General features: G+C 41.7%; 2 protein-coding genes across 2 annotated transcripts in view; one reads left to right on the top strand and one right to left on the bottom strand.

The window, feature by feature from the left end:
• SLC39A9 (solute carrier family 39 member 9) overlaps positions 1-6,836 on the bottom strand; it is a 39,131-nt gene extending 32,295 nt beyond the window's left edge. Inside the window, exon 1 of the mRNA XM_019551425.1 lies at positions 6,549-6,836. Within this exon, the coding sequence (XP_019406970.1) occupies positions 6,549-6,644 (96 nt within the window). The 5' untranslated portion in view covers positions 6,645-6,836. The remainder of the gene's footprint in view (positions 1-6,548) is intronic.
• A 222-nt stretch (positions 6,837-7,058) lies between these two features.
• ERH (enhancer of rudimentary homolog (Drosophila)) lies at positions 7,059-19,728 on the top strand. The gene is made up of 4 exons (XM_019551426.1): positions 7,059-7,166; positions 12,506-12,593; positions 16,017-16,137; positions 19,230-19,728. The coding sequence occupies exons 1-4, from the start codon at positions 7,164-7,166 to the stop codon at positions 19,330-19,332; spliced, it is 315 nt and encodes a 104-aa protein (XP_019406971.1). The 5' UTR covers positions 7,059-7,163; the 3' UTR covers positions 19,333-19,728.
• The last annotated feature ends 2,643 nt before the right edge of the window (positions 19,729-22,371 follow it).

The raw sequence follows: 22,371 nt of genomic DNA, 5'->3' as shown, positions 1-22,371 counted from the left end.
TTTTTCTCCCTCTGCCTCAATCTGCCACCCCCCTCTTCCGACCCCACAGACTTACCTTCTGGAGGGGAAGGTGGTGGCATACAGTAGATCTTGGGTTGCTTTTACATGCCAAAAGGTGATCTCCTACTTAAAAAGGTCGGAGACCACTGCTGCTCTATACATTTTCAAGCATTGAATTTATTTTGATATTTTTTCAGATCAATTTTGTAGCTACATCAGAAAAATGAATTGCAATTCATTTATTGTATTTACCAAAGTTAATTGAAGCAGATACTTGTGAAGTCATTTGGAGGAAAACGATCTTCAATTCACTAGATTAATCATGGATATTTGGGGGATACTTTTGCCACGGTGTATTAGGAAGACATCAAACGAGCACTGCAGCCATAGTTATTAGTTTGGGGTTTTCTTCACCTTCTAGATTTCTTTTCCTTATTACAGTCTGGCAAACCTGTTGCCATGATAGGTGTCTCCTTCTACGATACTATTCCCTCACTAGTTCTCAAATCAACGGAGAGGATAAACTCAGAAACTTATCCCTCAAGACTTCTGGAATGTTCTGCTCAAAATGTTTCTTTTATTTGTATTTGCATTTATCTCCAGATTACTCCTCCTTGCCCAGATCTACTCAACCCCCAACAATCCTTCATTCATTTAACTTCTTGAAACTTTGCAATTTTAGAGAGAGGTAAGGGCTTGATTCTGTACACAAACTTGCAGACACACTATAGGGTTTATGGGTAGGTAATCAGGTCTTCTCTCTCATCCCATATACTGCTGTTAACAAAGATGTTATCTCTAGAGACAAAAATCCACAGTTTAAGAACCAGAACTAAGCATCACAGAGATGCTTAAGAGGACCAGCAGTTTCCCAGCGTGGTGCCCACAGGCAGTATCGATAAAACTTTGAAAGAATACAAAGTAAAGGGAAGCAGCATTTTGAAGCTGTGGATCTAATGCAATTTTACCTAATAGATGAGATGATCAGATTGATCTAAAGTCTAAACTTTAAACACTCATATTGGCACCTGGTGCTTTTTCTTTTAAATTCAAATGTGCCCTTGGGCACATAAATGTTGGGAACCCCTGTTCTAGACAGAGCACTGAGTCCCACTGGACAGAGTGGTTTTCTTTAATCTTTACTAATCTACAGAGGAACCTCTGGGAACCCCGTAAGACTGGACCCCTAATATAGCCCATGGCCTGTTGTGACCTATTCATAAAACATTTTTTTAAAGAGGTTACATGAATATATAGTCTCACATAGTATATAATTAGAAGTTATAATCCCTATTTCATGATGAACCTTTGAGCATTTACTATCTTTATATAGGTTGTTTTTTTTTAAAAAGCACCTTAACAAAAAAATAAGAGATGCAATTAAATGAAAATCTGACTTAATAATAAATAATTATATTTTTTTAATTGTTGATTTTTATCCACCCTGGTACAGATTCCAAGCTGTTGCAAGGAAGGGGGGGGGAGGGTGACCAGCTTGCAGCAGCTCCCCAGAACTACCTATGCAGCCCACAGGCCCAAATAATTGGTCACCCTGGGACTACATGGTAGAAAAGACAGTTGAAGATGTGCATGTCCACACAGCCTTGCTTCAGACTTCCAGATATGTACTTCACTGATATTCTGCAGCTGTTAGGCCAGGACAGAAAGCTCAGCAAAGCCCTCCTGTTCTTTGTGCACAGCAGGAAACAATACGCTGGGTCCACCAACATGGCAGTAGGCACCAATATCCCACTGATTCCCTGCCAAAGCCATGGTCATAAGGTTCCAGCTTGTCCAAACATGTAAATGCCCGATCTCCTTAGAACCCTGGCATTGTGCACTTTGTCAGTATTTCCTTCCACTGGAGTTCAAAGTGTGGACTACCAAGCCCTAGAAGATAAGGGGTCAATACCTTTTACAAATGAATATACTCAGAGGTTCCTTCAGTTGGCCATAATTTATCTAATATATTGCCAAAGCTAAAACTTTTGATTTGAAAAGTATTAACAAAACATTAAGTAGCCTCCCCAATGAAGGGTTAAAATTGGAGCAAGCACTGACATTTCTGTTTTGCAATTAATATTATATGCTATAGAAGAGATCCAATCTCCAAGGTAAGTTCAAAACTAGACTTATGTAAATCATGAAAAGAATTTATTTAAATGAAAGCCTGAACTAGGGAACTCCATTAGTTAAAGATAATAAAAAAAACTCCCAGATGTGCCAGCATATAATATGTCAAGCTCAATAAAAGAAGTGATCCAAAGTTGCATAAATCCAGAATACCACAATTGCTTTCAATTCTCCTAATGGCTAAAAAGTCAACTAACAGTGTTAAATAAAAATATTAATGAAGCATAAAAAAGGGATTTGACTTTATAATTAGAGAGAAAGGCACTACAATGTTTTACTTTCCCTAAATAAAGTGAGAAAGTACTGATCATCATCATCTGACATATGACAAAGCCAATGCTAGTTTATGACAATGTTACCAGTCATTTACAAAGGTTTAGAGTTGAAAACTAAGAAAAATACTACAGAACAAGCAAACTTTTAGAAATTAACAATTATCACAGCTACACAGATATGACAACATCAAAATGATTACGTTACTTTCACTATACAAATTGTACTTTGGCTAAACCACCACAACTCCCACATAGACCTTTAATTTGAAAGGAGGCTTTTTCTTTTTTTTTTTTTTTTTTTAAATGTTTCACACTTTTCTAATCAATATAAGCAAACTAAGATTATCCACACAGCCTTTAGTGCCATTTCAGCTGAAATCAATTCTTAAAACACAAACCTTCAGTTAAACTGGTACACTACACATAAACAATTTAATGTAAGAATTTAACACAATTAAAATAAAACCAGCATGGCTGAAAATTCTGAAAACTGGATGAAGTTTAATTAACCTTAGTTACTATACAAATGGGAGCCATCTGAAGATCATTTATAGGCAGAAGTGCTTGAATTATATTGCGGTTAAAGTTTTGTGAAATACAACAGTCCAGAAGTTAGAGAAAACAAGAGAATCATAAAGCCCACAGTCTCCCCCACAGTACGTGTCAAAAGTGATCACAACCCATGTTCAGGACGTAGTCTAGTTCAGGGGTACTCAATCCCTGGCACATGAAGCATGTCATCTAGTCCACAGGTCCAAAAGCGTGGTGGTGAGAAGCACTGGCAGCAATTGCCTCCCCTCTGCTGCCAAATTTCCAGACCCATGGAGACCCACATGAGCCAGACAACACTGGATCAGCACGTGGAAGTGGGCTGTGGCCTAATCCAGCCACACAGGGGCTGGCTACAGGTGGCTAAGGACCAGATCCTGTAGCACTGGCCCGAGCAGAGACAGCATGGGGCCCCAATCTGGTGGGGGCCTTAGGGGTGGTAGTGAGGGGCCTTGCAGCACTCATCCAGCCCACCGCACCAAAAACAAAAAACAGACAAATTAATGACAGATTTAATTTCCAATGTCTAGGTGGCTCACAAGATACAAAAGCTCTCTCAATTTTCCAAATGCATCTTACAGCATTTGTTTAATATTAAAGGGTATAGGGTTAGTATTCTTTAAAGGTTATTTCAGAAAGCCAATCTGATAAATCATAGCTCTTGAAAATGCGGTTTGCCTTACCTTAACTTCTAAAAGCAATTAAGTATGCATACTAATAAGTAAAATATTGCTATTTTAGGAAAGAGGTTCCATCCAATTTCATAGATTTCATACATTTTCACAGCCATTAAGGGCTGGAGGGGACCTCATGAGATCATTGGGTACAGCCCTCCCCTGCATAAACAGGAAGTCAGCTGGGATCAAGTGACCCCAGCAAGAAATAAATCCACCTGTTTTTTTGAAGAAGTCCAGAGTAGGCGCTTGCACCATCTTTGAGGGGAATTTGTCAGACCCTTACTCACAAGCACTGGAGACCTTACTCACTGGCACCGGAGCCTGGTGCCAAAACATGTGGCCTGGCCAGCCATGTGTTTCAGCACCAGGGCGAAGACTAACTACAGAGACACTCCTGCTGCCAGAGTGTCTCCATGGAGGACCCAGGCTCTAGTTGCCTCAGGGACTGTGCCCTGCTCCACTTTTTTAAACATTGATATTTTTTTAGACCCCATCCAGGGGTCTAATTTTCTCCCTGAGCTGCAAATTTACACCACGGGGGAACATTTTTTTGTTCCTGCACGTGTCTGTTGCCCTACCTCAAAGGGGTTTGAGGCAGGGCAAAAGGCACGTGCACACTTGTGTGGACGCACCCTTTTGGTCCAACCCTGTAGCCAGCTGCCTAGCCATAGGACTGTATGATGATCAAGGCCACAGTTCCCCAGCTTAACCGTGAGGACATCATGGGAAACTAGGTTAAGGAATTCTTGAAATCCAGATACAGGACGTTCATGTCATCTCCCTTGTCCAGGGTGCATTTTACCAGGTCATAGAAGGAGATGAGGTTGGTGAGGCAAGACCTACCCGTCACAAAGCCACGTTGGCTGGCATTCAGCAGCTTGCTATCTGTTAGTTTGGCATTGATGGATCCCTTGACAATTTTCTCCAGGATTTGACATGAAAGACAATAAATATGCAACTTAAAACTGACTTGACCAAAGTGCCCTACTCTAAACTAAAAACAAATATGCTTAAAATCAATCAAAAGCTTAGCAGTAACCAAAAACAAAACAAGCCCCCAGAAGACTTACATTCCTCCGAAATGTTTAAAAAAAACAACAGTATTTTAAAAAAACCTCACAAGAAAACGTATACCCATTTTCCCCTGAAGAAAAACAAGGTAACAATTTAGTAAGTGCCGCCAAAGATCATTAGTTCATCAGTGATAACAGTTTGTTACTTAAAAACAATGATGGCATCCAAATAGAAGCACTAATGATGCAAAGACTCATTCATATGCTTAACTTTAAGCAGGTGACCAGTCCTTCTGGATTAACGTGTATTTGACGAATGAGGGCCAAAAAAAAAAAAACCCCCCAAAAAAAAAACCAGAATATGATAAATCACGTTGTAGTGGTTTGAACTCGTTTACAAGATTCAAGTCTTTGGAAAGAGACTAAGATAACAGAGCACTGCAGTTGAGACCCAAGATGAAATGTAGTGTACTTAATGGAGTTGCTCCACTTGTTTTTATACATATCTGAATCTGAGAGAAACATGCAACTGAAAACAAGTGGAGCAACTCTACTAGGTACAGTAACAAAATAAACCCTTGGGGTAAGTAGGCTTAGTTTTATAGGCTTATTTTTCACTGCCTGAAATCTGTCCTAACAGTTCCTTCCTTTTAAGAGTACTGAAGTCTAATTTGAAGGGTACATTAGCATGAAATAAAGCATAAATAATGTATTCTGGGAGTAAAATTCCTTACTGTAAGAAATTAATCAATAGCACCCTTCTTCTGATGCAAGTTATAAGCAACAAGGCTTTTACTTTCTAGTTTAAACTCTTACAAAGCAGCTCCATTTCTGCTGGCTTTTTAATACACCAAGGGAGACTAAAAACATTACTGCAATCCATTTCTTAAAAATCTGAAGTCCAAAAACATCATTCCAGTTCATAACGGTGCATATATTCAGAAAGCCTTAGTCAGCTGTATTAAAGCTCTAACACCTAGGGCTACATATTGCCAGTATGGGGCACAACATATAAAAGTAGTATTTCCAAAAAACTTGAGCTTATGCTTTAAGTAACAGGAAGCATGGGTGATTGGCATCGTTCAAGGAAAAAAAAAGAATCAAGCTGTAACTTCCAGTAAGTGTTCAAACCTAGAAGTGAATCAGGAAATTCAGACCATTTAGTTTACCATATTAACATGTCACTAACTACATATAATAAATAACTGAGTAACAAATGAGGGTGTAAAGGGGGTTAAAAAGTTAAGTGTTCTCATTTTAAAAAATGAGAAACAAAAAGACTCCACTACATTATAAAACTGAGTTGACATTACAAATTAGTAAAACAAGCTCAATTCAAGGGGTGCTACTTTCTCTCACGATAAGAGCCATAAGTTTAACTCTTAACCCTTGTGATCTCCCCATTTGTAAATATGCCACTTTCTTGTGCTTAATTACATTAACCAAAACAGCACCCCCAAGCCTGACTGAGAAGTGACAAAAATAAATAGACATCAGTTACCTTTTAAGGTAACCAAGGGAAGTCAGCGTTCTCCTCTGCAAAACTAGTTAACACCCACTTGCTTCATTGTTATCAGTTTCAGCAAGGAAAACCAGGTATTTAAAATTTATTTCTCAAGACCTGACATAACACTGACCCAGCCCCTCACTGATACCTCTTCAGCCTCTCCTCAGATGGGTGCCCCTCCACACCGCTAATTATCTTCGCCGCCCTTCTCCACCACTTCTTCGACAGCCTTTTTTCTGAGGCGCGGGGGGCAGAGCCGGGTACAGTCCTGGTGCCCCCGCCTCAGCCAAGGATTAAACCAGGCACTGCCAACTCAGCCCAAAGCCCGCAGGTGCAGGGGCCGCCGGCAGCCCCCGCCGAGGCGATGGCGCCGGGACACGCGGGACGCCCTCACCTCCGAGAAGTTGACGGCCAGGGGGATGATGCCGGCCACGTAGCAGCCTACCATCATGGCCAGCGACAGCAGGCTGATGGACACGAAGTCGTCCATGGCGGCGGGCCCCGCGCTCAGGTTCCCCCGCGGCGCTTCCAGCGCTGCCGGCCGCGCCGGGGCCGCTCTCGGACCCCGCCCCTGCCCGCGGGGCCCGACCTCGGTCCTCAGGCTCCGGGCTCCATCTTGGCCCCGCCGAGGCCAAGTGGCAGCTTCTAGCCTGAAGCTTGCCCCCTCCGCCGGATCCGCTTCCGGGTCACCCGCCACCAAGATGGCGAGCCTCACGAGGCGCGAGGGAGGGAAGCACTGCCCTTAGCGAATATGGCAGCCCGAGTCTCCACCCCGGAAGCCTTCCCGGCATACGCAGCGGCGGCCACCCTCTAATTCTCGCGAGGTGTCTGGGCGGTGCTTTTGCTCTGTGAGAGGTGCTGTCTCTATGGTGAAAGCGAGCTGCAATGAGAAGGGGGTGGGAGGGAAGCCGTTTGGCGGTTGCTGAAGCGTTTCCGGTTGGCGCGGGGGATTGTGGGGGACGGTTGGGAGCTGCTGGTTCGCGCCGGGGGCTGTGGAGAGCGAGTCGCCATGGTGAGGGGGAAGGGGCCGAAGTGGGGGCGCTGCCGGGGCTTCGGACGCGGGGCGCGAAGCGGGAGGCGGAGTGGCCGGGGAAGGGGGCGTGGGGCGATTGGAGAGGGGGGACAGTGCCGGGGTGCGCGCGCCGTTTCCCGCGTGGGGGGAAGGGCGCACGTGGGGGGGGAGGGGCGAAATCGGGCCTCGCGGCTCACTTGCGGCCGGGAGAGTTTCTCCCGGACAGAAAGGCGGGTCCCAGCAGCCGCGGCCGCTCCTGGGGGTCAGGCCCGGCTCCGCTCGAGTCTCAGCTGCTGCCGCAAGCTGGCCACGTCCCTCTGCTCGTTCCGGCCTGGCGCTGTTGCTGTATTTCCCTCCCCAGGCCCTTTCCCCGGGCCTGGCCCGCCTGACACTCGGGAGCACGACTGCTGCCGCCGGCCTGGCCCGGGCCCCGAGCACCCCTTCGGAGCAGCACTTGGCTTTTAAAAAAAAAAAAAATTGGTGAAGCTTTTCTGTAAGAGGCATCCTGCTCCCCGAAGCTTTGGAGCCTCCTGCAGGAAGCCCCTGCTTCTTCGGTGTAATAGTAGGAACTCAAAAATCCACTAAAAGGTCTTCTAGGTAACCCCTGCTTGTTCACTGGTGGCAGTAGTGTAGGTGGGTTGCAGCTAGTAGAAACTGTTCTGCCAGGATATGGAGCCTGACTGACCCAGCTGTCTGCACTGTCTCAGGTGCTTTTGCAGATGCATGCCCAAATAAATGTTTGTCAACTTCCTTTAAATGTAGTGTCACAGTAGTTCAGAACAATTGTGTAGCCAGTGGGTGCTTCTACATGCAATTGATGTAACTGTATTTACTGTGGGTCAGTTTAAGCCAGAGTAAACTAATCCCAAAATCACTGTCTGCGTGTGCATATAAGCGCGCTAATTTACTGTGCTGCTGGATACCACTTGTATCTGACTGGACTATTGGGTACTGCAGTCAATTAGTCTGCTATGCCCTAATTGCCATGCACCCATAGATGGTGATACTTTATTGCACTGCTGCTTGGTAAAGTATCTCATGTAGACGTACCCATTCTGCAGTTGTACAAGAATCCCAGTTTTGGGCAGGACTTCCCATCCCATGTCAGTTTATGTTCTGATGTGTGGTGGTGTGGATATACCATCTTCTCTAACTGGGGATAGAGATTTTCATATTTCTAGAAAGGTTTGTCCTTTTTTGTCTTATTCTAAAGTTTTAGCTCTTATCTTATAGCAGTGAATTCTGCATCTCAATTTAATGGGTTTTTTTCCTTTTTGTGTTGGAGAAATCCTCGTTTCCCAAAGTTGGGAGAAATTGATTGAAATGAATTGGAACAAATCAAGTGTGTGAAAATTGGGAGTTCTTTAGAAAGAGTTTATTAAATTACTAAAAGCCACTAGTTCCATTATCAAGAAGCTCAAAACCCACCTTACCTCAGTGGCGATTTGAAAGCAGAAATTAGAAACTTAAATCCCAACACACAACAAATGCAAAAGAAGAAATAGCAATACAGAAAATGGATGTGGGAAGATAGATGTGGTGGGGGAGCAAAATTGGACAGATGATCTCTGGCTGGTACACCAAAATGACAGAGAGAGGCTAAATATTTTAGGAACAAAATAGGAATATCTAGCAATAGTATAGACTGAATGCTTCATGTAGGCAGTAAATTGTTAATGGTGCAGGAGAGAAGTTTTTGGTAAATATTTCTGTTCTGCATTTTACAAAAAGCAGGATGGTATACATTTATGAAAGAATATAAATATTTCAGTAGTGTGAAAAAATACTTTCCAGTTAGTAACTGAGGAGATTGTGCATGGGAAAAGAAGGCTGGAAGAGACTTCATGAGGTCATCTAGTCCAGCCCCTGTGTTCAAGACAGGATCTTCCCTGACTAAATCATCCCTTACAAGTCTCTGTCCAACATTCAAGAATTTCCAGGGATGGAGACTTCACAACTCTCAGTACCTGTTTTGATGCTTGACCACTCTGATAGTCAGAAAGTTCTCCTTTTTTCCAACCTAAATTTCCTTCACTGCATGCAGTTCAGGGCCATTGTTCCTAGTCCTGACCCCTACAGCCGCAGATAATAGTTTCTCCATCTTCCCTTTAATCATCCTTCAGGTAGTCAAAGGCTGTTATCAAATCCCCCTCAATCTTCTCTTCTTCAGACTAAATGTCCCCAGTTCTTCCGGTCTCATTAGTCTTGCTTCCCAAGCCACAAATCATTTTTGCCACTTCTGGACTTCGTCCAATCTGTCCGTATCTTTCTTGGAGCATGGGACCTAAAGCTGGACCCGGTACACCAAGTGAGGCCTTGCCAGTTCTGAATGGAAGAATCCCTTCCTTTGACATGCAAGTGACAGTGCTGCTAATACAACATGGAATGATGGGTTAGATAACATCTTTTAGAGTAAGCATTTAAAAAGGTTAAAATAACTTGCACCCAGGGGGCACATCTTCATGTGTGAGTTTGCTGCAGCAAAAATAGCACGTATTTGTGCCACTGCTTTTAGTGGCTATGCACACCCCAGCTCATGGGGTTTGGTGTGGGGCAGAATGCCCCGCTTCAGGGAAATGGCTGTTTTCCTCACTCCTCCCAGCTCCTGGTGTGCTGGAGAGGAGCCAGGGGACACCTAAAGCAGTTGAGACATTGGTTGGTAGCCAGAGCATCTCCCTGGAGGACCCAGCTTCCAGTTGTGCCACTTTTTTTTGCAGTGTTTTTTGTTTGTTTGTTTTAATACTGAGAGTTCCCAGTATCAAATTTGCAGCATGGCAGAGTTGCACATGCACTCAGACCTGTTTGAGGCACTACAAACCACATGTGTGTGCTCATCTGGACACCCCCTGAGGTACTAAAAGAGTTGGCCAAGGACATCTCTGGCCTACAGATGTCACTTAAGCTTGGAATAGTGGGGAAATGACAGATGAGAAAAAGACTTAAAGTAGTATTTATTTAAAATGAGCAAGTGGGATAACCCAGGTCATTATATGGCATCATAATCTGACACCAGTGATGAATAAAATGATGAATGCAGGATAAAATTAAACAACTAGTCTTTAATCTTTGTTAACTAATGTCACTCAGCATGGCTTTAGGGAAAATAGGTCTTATCAGATTCAACTTCATTGTTTAATATTACATGTTTGTTTGACAAAAATAATTAGTTCTTATATACTTAGTACTGCATAGTAATCTCATGTAAAAATAGCAGCATCTGTTATCAAAATGCAAATTACATGTATTCAAAAATCCAGTTAACTGTTTGAGAATCATAATAGAGACACTCCCACTCTAATTGGGGTTCTGTAAGGCTTGGTAATAGGCCACAGCGTTTAACACGTTCATAATTGTAGATGTAAATAATCACTGCTTAAAAACAAAAATTAAAAATGAAGATTGGCAGAATGATATTAAGGGGGACATTGTACTCATACAGAGTAATCTAGAGTGTTTGAACATAATGCCCTTCAGCATAGTTATATCCAGGAGTAAGGAATGCTACAGTTAAATGAGAGTGTAACCTACACAGCAGTGACTGAAAAGGTTTTCTGGTATGAGTTCCCTTTGTGATGCTGTAGGATTAGGGGTTAAGACAAATGTTTGTTGTATAAATGGGAGCAGAGAGCAGGGAGATGAAGTCCTTTAGAGAGGTAAGGGTTTTTTTTTCCCTCAAAATCCCCTCTATGCTCTTTTTTTTTTTTTTTTTTTTTGAGTTAGGATATGCAGAACTGAAAGTACTGTTCCAGGTATGGAATATTACTAATTGCTATAAAATGACGGTACAACACTTTTCCAATCCCCACCTCCTTTTTTTAATAAAATCTAGTAACACTTTTTTTTTTTTTGACTGCTCCCAGATACTGAGATACAGTTTTGATTGAGCTGTCCAAAAGGAGGTTGTGTCTCTTTCCTTTTTGCAATAATGTGTATTAGAAGTTCACATCTTTCCACTGTTCATTACTTTATATTTGTTAGCAGTAATTTTGTGTGCAGTATTGCTGTCTACTCACCTGGCTTCTTTAGTGTTGAATTCAATTATCACCATTGGAAGCAGTGTTATTTCCTGTGCACTTGCAAACTTTCAGCCATCTGTAACTTTTAGCTATCTGTAATCAGTCACATAAAGCCACATCATGGTATATTTTAACTTTTTTGAAGTAGTCTTGTTATCTTTGTAGAGAAAATAAATAGTATAGAAATAATGCAAACTACACACAGCACATATGTTACATACAGTTGGTTAAAGGTATGCAGTTTCTCTGGGAATTTTTACAAAAACTGTTTTTTGTAACTTAATCCATCATACACAGCACAGTTCTCTATGCCAGCAATCCTCTTTGTCTAGGTAGACATTTTCATTAAGCAGTATTCCTGTAAGCTTGTGTTTGGAGTACTTAATTTCTAGTACTAAAGTCATCCATTTTTTAGTTAATTTATGAACAATTGTCTTAAATAACAGTGTAGAACACAGTTGTGGAGCTTTGCAGTCATGTATAATTCATATTATAAGGATTGTAAATAATCTCTCATGTTTTATGTGTTAAATTTTCACTTTGTGACCTGGGTAATATTGGTAAACTGAAGTTTGATTTCCCTCCATTTTTTCTAACCTCTTGTCTATTAAAATAAAATCCCTACTTGCTAACATTTCTATTGGAAATAAGTGAACTGAATAAAATGCAGATGGCATGGTTTTTATATGCTTTAATTTTCTTTAGTTCTCTCATATTTACAAAGAAGTGTGATCCTTGCTTACTGTTTCTTGAACACACTGGGTTTTTTAAGTGTGCAAGGAAAACAAAATTGCTTTCTGGGAGCAATGCATATGATGGACTATAAATTTGTCAATTAATGCAACTGAGATTGGAAATAGAATCATAGAATCAATGAGTCGGAAGGGACCTAGACAGATCATCTAGTCCGACCTCCTGCCATGGGCAGGAAGGAGCACTGGGGGTGGCAGGGGTCATAAGACCCCAGCCAGGCAGCTAGTTGCTGGTTAGCAGGAGGTACATGAAATACAGGTGCCACTTGGCAGATCTTTTTGCTTTCCAATTTCTAATTCTTTGCTACAGTGTGACATGTGTTTTCAGTATTGTAATGGCTTCCTAGCATTTTTCAGAAAGAAATGCAAGGCTGTTTTAAGCCCAAGCCATAATTATTCTTTGGATAATAACACTTGTAGTAGTAATAACAAGAAACACAGAAATAGGATTTTTTGGTTTTCTTCTGTTATGTGTGAATGGTCAGCTGAAACTTTAGTCTTTTTTGTGATTTGCTCAAGTATTTATTGATTTTTGAAAATTCTGAGTCAATGTTTTCTTGTTTTTGTGCAGTCTCACACAATTCTACTTGTTCAGCCTACCAAGAGGCCAGAAGGCAGAACATATGCTGATTATGAATCGGTGAATGAGTGCATGGAAGGTAGGTGTCGTTACTTCTACAATAAAGATGCTTTAGTTGATCTCCTTTCTTGTTAAGGAAAGTTGTTTCCATGTGTTTTCTAAACTCACTAACTGAAAGAATGAGCAAAAAATGCATTTTTAATGTAAAAAACATATAGAAATAACATTACAAGGATGGAAAGTTCATTACAAGGATCACATTCAGTTCAAGCAACATTTATTTCAGAACAGCTCCAAATTACATTTGCTGCTTCTGTTTAGTCAGGGTCCTATTTTGATTTCATTACATTCCCAAGTCGTGCAATGAGAGGAGTGCCATGCCAGGGTAGAACAACATTTCAATGCAGGGTCAGGGCCTAATTTTGTAAAGAACTACTTACTTCTGTTAGCCCTGCAAAGTAAATACTGCTGAAAACCATAATGTAGATATTTTTGCCCTTTATATCGGGAACTAAATAAGGCCCAGCTGCAGCTCCCTTGTTTATGTAACGAATGATCCAGAAATAACTTAGTTCAACTTACACACTCATACCGCAAAAGTTTGCAGCTGTGATAAGGGGAAGGAAATATTATTTCTTATAAATGGATATGAATTGATGTGAATGTATTGCTGGCCTTTGAGAAGTGCTGAACATCCTGATCACCAGGGATCCATGTTGCTGTAGAAAAACACGGATTTTATCCTTTAAAAGAGTAAAACACAGGAAACTGTGGGTTTCCACTTGCAGACTGCAGAGTTCCAGCTGGCTGGCGGGGAGGGCTGGGCAGGAGGAAGGCAATCGGGGAGTGCCATCCACATGCACACACATGCATGTGGCAGCCAGGCAGCATGGTGGGGAGCAGCTCCCCACTGGTAAATCTATGGGGGGATGGAGTATGGGAAAGGGGCACATGACTCCCCCCCCCCCCCCGGATTTGTGCACCCACAGTGGACACAGGGCTGTAGCCTGGCTGGAACAGTATGTGCAGGAGCCAATTCCGCAGCCCACCAGGCGGGACTCAGCATGGGGAGGGGAGAGCAGGATGGCAAGACTTGCTGCTGCTGCCACTGCCAGGATCAACGTGCCAGCTACACCATCAGCAGTGCAAGAAGTAACTGGGGGGTTGGGGCGGTGGTGCGCGTACTCTGCTGTCCTCACCTCCTGCTAACAGCTGCTTGTGTGCCTGGCCACGGCTCTACATTACTGTCATGGCCCAGCTGCTGTTCCACTCAGGCTGTGGCTGTACCTGAGGGAGTGGGGAGAGGGGCAGCATGGGGGGTGGGGCAGTACAGGGGGCCTGAGGGGAGCAGTGGTGGCTGGGCCCTGGCAGTGTGAGCAGCTGGCAGTGAAAGGAATGAAGGCAGTATGTCTGTCCTGTTCATCTCCCCTCCCAGTCCATTGCTCCTGGCAGTGAAGGCAACAAGTCTTGCCACCCCACTGCACTCCCATGCCAAGTCCTACCTGTGCCAGTCTGCCTAGGCTGCAGCTCTGTGTCCGCTGGGCACAAAAGTCGGGGGGGAGGGGGAGAAGGGAGGGTCACATGTCCCTCTGTGGACCCCTTCCTCCCCTGATGCGTCATCGCCTATGGTCAAGCACCTCCCCTGCTCCACATACTTCGGGACTGGGGCCTGGGAGTCAGGGTCTGTGGTTTGGGAGTGAATGTCACTGGCAGGTACAGGACTATGCCTTGGGAGTGAGAGGCACTGGCATAGCAGGGCTGCTCAGATCCACAAATCAGTAAGGGGGGACAGCTGCAGGTAGACCCACGTCCTGGGGAGCAAAGAGGTCAGGAGAAGCTCTGATTTTTTTTAAGGTAACAAAACCAAAATCAAATGCCGAAATATATAGGTATTTAGAATTTATTTTATTATAATGATTGAGGCACTGGTAGGCTTCCAAATTGCTTTACATTTGTAAATACATTGATAAAACATTGTGTTCAACTGGGGGGGGGTGTTCACATTAGCAAATTGCCCATGTCCCCCCTTCCCACCACTCTCAGTCTGGCCCCCTTTCTTCCACCCCTCTCCCCGCTGCTCCAGCTCTAGCCCCAGTCTACCCCTTGCCCCTGCACACGGGGGCAACAATGAGGAGCACAACCCCATATTGCTACCCGCACGTGTAAGGGAAGTGTCTCTAGGGCAGCGCAAAGTGCCACAGGGGCAAGCAGCTTTTCCCACTGTGCCCTGCTGCGCCAGGTCGTGTACACTGTGCTGCAGAGGTCCCAAAAGAAGGCAGCAGGGCAGGGAACACAAGCTCGCAGCATGAACCCACCTTGCCTCTGCCTCTTTCCACACAGTTCTGGTGGGTGCAGGTCTCCCCTACCCCCTGGGAGCGTGCACTGCCCCTGGGAGCCAGCCCTGTCCAAGCCTGCAGTAGAGGGCAGCCGGCTTTGTCCTACTCCTGCAGCAGCTGCCTTCTGACAGGCAGGAGGGTGCAGACCTGGGTCTCTGGCTCTGTAGCCCTGGCAGCTGGGGGCCCCCTCTGGCAGGGCAGGGGGTGAGGGGCACTAGTATTGCTGGGGAGTTGTTGTAGGGAGTCTTTAACTTTAATTAAGGATTTGGTAGGTTTTATCAGAGAACTTGTAATTTTTATTTTTTTTTAATCGGGGAAAACCAGGATCCCTGGCTATTATTTACAATCTCCTAAGCTGTAGCCAACTAAGTTAACTTTTCAGCGAGTGTCGCATCATATACATTCATATGCTGCCTAATAAAGGGCTTTTTATATAATAAAAATGTTCATAAGTCTTTCCTGATATGGCAATTTTTTACCCCAAAAGAGAAACAGTAAAGCTCTTTTTTCCAAGTTTTCTTTGTTGCTTAAAGGCACTCTAAAATTACTTTGAAATTAATAGTTCATTGTTTTACAAGGTGGGATCACCACATTTTCAGCTCTTTTTTTGTATCTGATCTCTTTACATTTGGCAAAGTGTGACTTCTCTCCTCAGAAATCAATAGCTCCATGTGACAGCATATAGTGCCTGATACTTTAACATGTGTACAACTCTGCCTGGGCTTTGTCAACTAATTGCTGCTTTAGAGCCAAGTTGATTTTTTTTGCTTTTTGGCTTTTTTTAAAAACTAGTTAGTGATTAGAATTTACAGAGCTACTTTATAGCTTTACAGAATTAGGCTTTTCATTCTAGATCATAAGTTAGTTCTCAACTATTCACCAGTGCTTCCTTGAGGTGCGATGCCTAAATAATATGTAAAAATGAGATGACTCATTTCTTATACCCGTGTATTGTGCACATAGATAGAACAAGCGCTAATACTGAAGCACACTGCCGCTGAATAAACAGTGACATCTCATTCTATTGCAGCTGCACATTTTTGTTCCAAGTCTGCCCCTCTACTTCATTACTGCTTGTAACTTCAATACATGAAAGATTTTTGTGGAAAGCTAAAGATCTATTAATATCTCTATCAGTGATGCTGAGGATTTTCACATCTCTTTAGGGGTCTGTAAAATGTATGAAGAGCATCTGAAGAGAATGAATCCCAACAGCCCATCTATTACATATGACATCAGCCAATTGTTTGACTTCATTGATGATCTGGCAGACCTCAGCTGTCTTGTGTAAGTACAGTCCTTTTTACATGGAAGGTAGTTCTTCAAACACCTATTTTGCTTTGGCAATAGTGATATTGTTTTTCTCCCAGTGTTGGAAAAGCAGGAGACTGAAAAGTAACAAGAAATTAATTGCAAGTTTGTTTACAAAATGTACGTTTCCAATATTTTTTTTCCTGTTGCTTTTGATTGCATCTTCTGTTAGTGCTGTCTGATGTTGGTCAAAAATGTGTAAAGCTTCCATGTAAAGTCATTGATGTCATTCTGTTGAGCCTCTCAGTGACTGCTAGCAGGGCAGCCTAAAACTAAGTTTCTAGGATGGATTACATTGGAACAAAGCATTTGTTTGAAAAGAGTAAACGCATGCAACTTAGTGTCAAAAGTCCTTACACTCAAGTGGTTATATATTATTTGCAGATTCACTTAAACTAGTTAGGATCAATTCATGAGCTACTTAAATGAAAAATTGCAAGAAAGCTGTGTCTGTGCTAGAGTTCTGAAGTATTTAAAAAGTTTATTCAGCATAATTTGATTTTCAGGAATCCACAGCACTGGTATATTTTACTGAACTGAGGAATATTATTGGCAACACAGGGAACCTGCAGGTTGCACCTGATTTTTGTTTGTTTGTTTGTTTTTAAGTTGAGCTTGTTAGAGCTGTTTCTTTGATCAAGATGAAGCATTACAGATTAGGCTAGGGTTTAAGATACTGAAGTTTTTCATTGGAAGTTGCCCTAAATTGGTTGGGTGTTTTTGAAAATCTCACCTATCATCTCTAGGATTTTCATGTGTTAAGGATGAGGGAGCCAAAAGTGATACTGTATACTACGTAAAGGCTTCCTGGTCCTGAATATGGGGTTAAAAGAAACTAGTTTCCCTTACTGGTCTATATGAGAACATTGTTAATTCCTATCACTTAACAAGTCCTAATGGTCTTGACATAAATATAATATAATATAAATACAGGTAATGGTTTTGTCTTGTCTAAATATACAGCTAAATGAAACTTGTAACTTTTTTTTGTTGCATCAGCAGAGATGGTTGTCAGCACATTTTTTCAAATAAACACTAGAAGTTATGTGCAACAACTGTCAAAGTAGTGGACTCCTGCTATACTATCCACAGGAAACTACAGTGTGTGATGTGTTTTGAAATCTGCAGCTTTTCTATACAAACTGGTCTAGCAACACAAAAACTGTTATAAAAAGTGACTGACTTTTTCATAGAGTGAGGACTGACTAGGGCTGCCTACTAATATCAGAAGACATATCAAACAGGAAACAAACAGCATCTATCTACTTTGGTTTCCTTATCTCTTTAGACTGAGTAATACATGGAATTCTGAAGTACTCATGAAGGTATAACTTGGTATTATAGTGTCTATAAATTTATCATGTCCTCAGGAGTGCTGTCTGTCTCTCTCTCCCGCCCCCCTACTTAACCCCAGACATACATCAGCGTTGGGCTGAAGCAAAGTTAACAAGCCATGCCATGTTTTATTTTCCCCTCTGACAGATTGTGGATAATGTCACATTTTAAGCGGAAGTCGGTGTTCTCCTTTACAGTGTAGTGTTTTTTAATCAGGAGCTTAGACCCCATATAGCCAATGTGTATTTCTGAGCTAAGTTCTGTTATAGCTTGTAGTTTCCCCACCAGATGGCACACAAAGTGTGTAACGTGCTGTCCATGTTTTATAGCTGTGCAGCTCCCTAGGCTGCCTTATATCTGGTTTTGCATCATAGCTTAATTACTAACTCCCAGAGATAAATTCTTTGTACTCTGAGAATTGATAAAAGCCCAGCCCTATCTTGAAATGTATCATCTTTATTTTAATTACATAGATAATACTGAAACACTTGCTAGGTTTTAAATAAGCTTCTTTTTTCTTAAGCAGATTGATTGTCTTCTGCTTGTTCTGAAAAAACCCCTAAAATGCTTTGGATTTTGAGTTAGCTTACTTTTTTAAGTTCAGTTAGTGTTATTTAAGATCTAGTGCTAAGGATATCACTGGCTTTTGTCATATCGGTTGGAATGAACATACAGAGATATTCTCTTCATTCTTTTGGGGTGTCTATAGCGGGCACTATGTGTTTCAACTTTAAGGATTAAAGCTTTTTATAAAGAGGACAAATTTTAGGACTGTTCACAGCTGGCTAACTTGGTATATCATCTTACTGACTTGCTTTTGCTAGAAATAAAAATGGCAAGAGAACTAGAGGCAGTGTCTAAATATTTGGCTGTGTTTCTGTCGAGAGCCTTCTGGCAAATAACAATTTCTTGGTTACTTTATACAGTAAGTGAGCCTAGAGAAATATTTTTAAGCTCAGATTAATAAAGAAAGCATGAATTTGGGCAGGGGAGGGAGACATGGGAGGGGGGGGTCTTAGTTTGTAGTCCATTTTATTTTTTGTTGAGTACTTATTTTTGGAACTTGAATTCAGACTTATTTGCTGTCTATCCTTACTGAAGCTGCTTCCCTATTTTGGCTTTGATTCCTCGTTAAGCAAAGTCGAGGAAAACAAATACCATACATTTCAGAAGTGGATGGAAGAACCCTTTGTAAAAATACTTTAAAAAAAAAAAAAAGCACAGAATAAAATATATCTGTAAGCTTAAATTAAAAATACTCACTTAACTTCAAACAAGAGTAAGTCTTTGTGGGCCAAGTACTAATTTTTAAAGTATGTTAAGACATTATGATTTTTTTTAAGTTAAAAACCTGATTACACTTAATTTTTTTGAGCATTCAGACCTTTTCTAAATGCTTTGTTTGTTCACTTTCCATTACTGTGGGTAGGGAGACAGTAATTTCATTTTAAATGTAAAAGAGAATGGGACTTAAGCTTTTGGAACATTTGGCTTCTATTCTAGATTCTTGCTAATGGGCTGAGTGCCTTGACCTAGTGTTACCTTGCTTGTTAAGGGATATACTCTGCTCCCAGTGCCAGAATACCATAATCTGGCTTTGGTTACCTCAGTAAAAATAATGCCTGATTTTATAGACAGTCTTGCAGACTCATTAAGGCCAATGATTCTCCTCTGATGAATTATAATATAGAAGGTCAAACTGATATTGGATTCACTTTTTTTCTTCTCCCTAGGTACCGTGCTGACACTCAGACATATCAACCTTACAATAAAGACTGGATAAAGGAGAAGATCTACGTCCTCCTCCGCAGGCAGGCCCAACAAGCCAGCAAATAATGGGGTGCCTTTGTTGCAGGGTTTGGGGTGGGGGGGTTGGACAACAGGTGTGTACAGCGTAGTAATGGGAGTTTTGTATTATAGTCATCCTGTTGCCATCTTGTTAAAACTCTAGCCAAGACTGAATACATCGTTAGAGATTCAAGGGTTTTCTTCAGTTTGAGACCTTTTCTCAGTGTAAATGAAGAAAGAAGTATGACACCTTTAGCAGAGATTTCACTTAGTTACTCTCTGGTTAGCTAACGATTCTACTTTGTTTAAACCTCTAGGGCTGTTGATACCTGCTTCACACATTGACTGTATGTGCCCTTCTCTGGCGTTTCCAACATTATTGGTTACATCCTCGAGAAAGAGTCTTAGTAGAATATGAAATAAATATTCTTTAGTTAAATCTTGTGTTAGTAGTGAATTTCCTGTATCAACACAGCAGCCGTTTACAAAATAAGTAATGTAAGTCCCTACTCACAGAACAGATATTGGAAAGAGTACATGGACTGAACCATAACAGTCCTTCTGTTGGATAGCATATTGCTTTATGCTACAAAAACAACTTCTGAAGCACAGCAAAATAAAGGGGGAAAATCAAGGTGATTCTCAAGTGTGCTTGAGGCTCTGAGCTACCCAGGTTTTATGCCCACACCTGATGCAAATGTTTAATTTGACACTTCACAGATGGCATGGCTTTGCATTTAAGGATTCCAAATTTTCCTTTGGGAGTAGGTAGGCTGGTGAAAGTGCTGATTTTAAAATCAGACTTAAACTTTTTTTTTTTTTAAAATAAACCTCTTTGGCCTTTTAATATTGGTTGTCATAGCCTCAAACAGTACATTTGGCACCTAAACCTTAAAGGATGTCAGATCCTTGAAGTTGCTGACTAAGTAAAGTTTGCTGAGGTGCTTAACTAGTGTTGCGTTTTATTTTTTCTTTTTATGGCAGTAGTTCCTTCTGCAGGTATGTATGTATAGAACATTTTCTTTTCAGTTTGTTTAACAAATATAAATTCTGTGACTGCTTTTCTCAAAGTTAAAGCAGGAAAGTTGTTTTCCCTTTCTGTATATAAATAAAAACTAGATGTGAGGATTAAAGCTACTTCAAAACAGTAAAGGACTTGGTGACAGGAGATAACCAGTTCAGTTCACTAGCTGCAGCTAATGGTTCCTGTTTACCACCGTTAGTTTTAAAATGTAAAACATGTTTTGACAAGGGTTTTCTTGTGTCCAGTGCATTTTGAGGTAGTTTTAATAAGTGTGTAATTACTTTAATATTAAAAATTCAATTTCCATCTCAACACAAGTTACAAGTAAAAATAATCCTTTCCTTCATAAGATAATGACTTGCTATTTCCTAACCCAATTGAGGAAAAAAAAAACATTAAAGACTAAATATATGCATATTTAGCTTGTTCTCCTGGATGGGGGCAGGAAAAATTCTTACAGATTGGGATAATATCATCCTCAAAAAGGTAACTAAATTATGTGCACAGTGGACACGTCTACATGTGCAGTAACCACTGTGCATTAATACGCGTTTAGTACCTGTAATAACAGGTACTAAACAACTAAATGCACAGGTGCACATGTTTTAGGTGATGCTAGTGCACAGTAGACTAATTCTACTGCTCGTTAGCACAGGTTTTGCTCTGTATGCTAATACACAATAGAATTAGTCTACTGTGCTTGAAGCATTTAGTGTAGGTATGCCCAATAAGAGTAAAATATGTTTTAAATCAAGGTTTCTCACTTGTTTAAAATATGATTTAAAATGTATGATTTTAAACTACTCTGATACTATAACACACCACAAGACACCACTTGCAGGATGCTGTACAAGGTACACTTTTCAAGGCAGTTTTGCTGAAGGCCAGTTAGAAACCTCTCAAACATAAGGTAACATAAGTTCTCATACTATCACTGAAGGGCTGGATATTAGCCTACACCAATGGTGCTCATAGTTTTGGCCCCATGGGCCAGATGAATGGCACAGGGCTAGTCTACAGGCTAAATCAGGCCCCATGCCACCTCCACCTAGCTAGAGCCTGATCCCAGCCAGGTGGAAGGTTGGGGTGGTGACACATATCCCTGGGACCCAATCCTAGCACATAAGGAAGGGCCAAGCAGAAGGGCTATGGGGCTTTGCACCACCCCTGCCCAGGTCGGATTGGGCTCCAGGGACCCTGCACTGACTCACTGCTTTGCATGCCTGATCTAGTGTGCAGGTTCATGGCCCAGAGAGCTCCCCACAGAATCCATGGTGAGCCCTGTAGGCCAGTTTATGTGGCACCAGGGGCTGCATCTGACATGCAGGCGGGGGGCTGAGCACCTTTGGTCTACCACCAGACACTCTTAAAGTGTTGGACAGTCTGACTAAAAATCTCTCCCTTTCTCATTTTCTTAACTTGCTCTTTTGGTTCCTGTTTCTGTGACACTGCAATAGTTTTTCAGTTTTCTTCCAGTCTTGACAAGACCCAGATTTATAATGCTAAAAAGAAAAGAAAAAATAACCAGAATAAAAACTATTATAATTTGAATATTAGTGTGTGTGAGAAAGAGGGAGAGAAAACGCACCCTGAAGGTTTCCTCCACAAATAAGCAAAAAAAACCCTGTATTTTTCTTTTTGGAGCCTAGAAGAGGTGGCTAAAGTGTTTGATCACTCAGATAAATGTATTTACACAACTTCCTTTCCAGAGGCTTATGTGGTTGTTCCAGCAAGAGGTGTCTTAATCCTAAGCATATGCAGGGATAAAAATTATAAGTAAACCAAATTGATTATTATGTTGGTGCAAAGCCTGGCATGGGGATTGAGAGAATGGTTTGTGCATCTTTGATTGTGGTGTTGCTATGGCACCCTGGCCATCATCACAGCTGGGGCATCCTTGTCCCCCTGTCTACCATAGAGCAATCACCCAAATACTAGACTCCTCTGTAGGCAGGGTGAAAATCTGAAAAGACTGCTGGCACTGGGAATATTCTGTGAGAACCATTCAATCCATTCCTGTACAATGAAGTGGTAGCAATACAAGAATGAATTCCACTCCCCTG

The sequence above is a fragment of the Crocodylus porosus genome, unplaced genomic scaffold (genome assembly GCF_001723895.1).
Source record: "Crocodylus porosus isolate Cpor-Errol unplaced genomic scaffold, CroPor_comp1, whole genome shotgun sequence".
Lineage (NCBI taxonomy): Eukaryota > Metazoa > Chordata > Crocodylia > Crocodylidae > Crocodylus > Crocodylus porosus.
The sequence above is the reverse complement of the archived record's forward strand: the minus strand, read 5'-3'. Positions and strand labels throughout refer to the sequence as shown.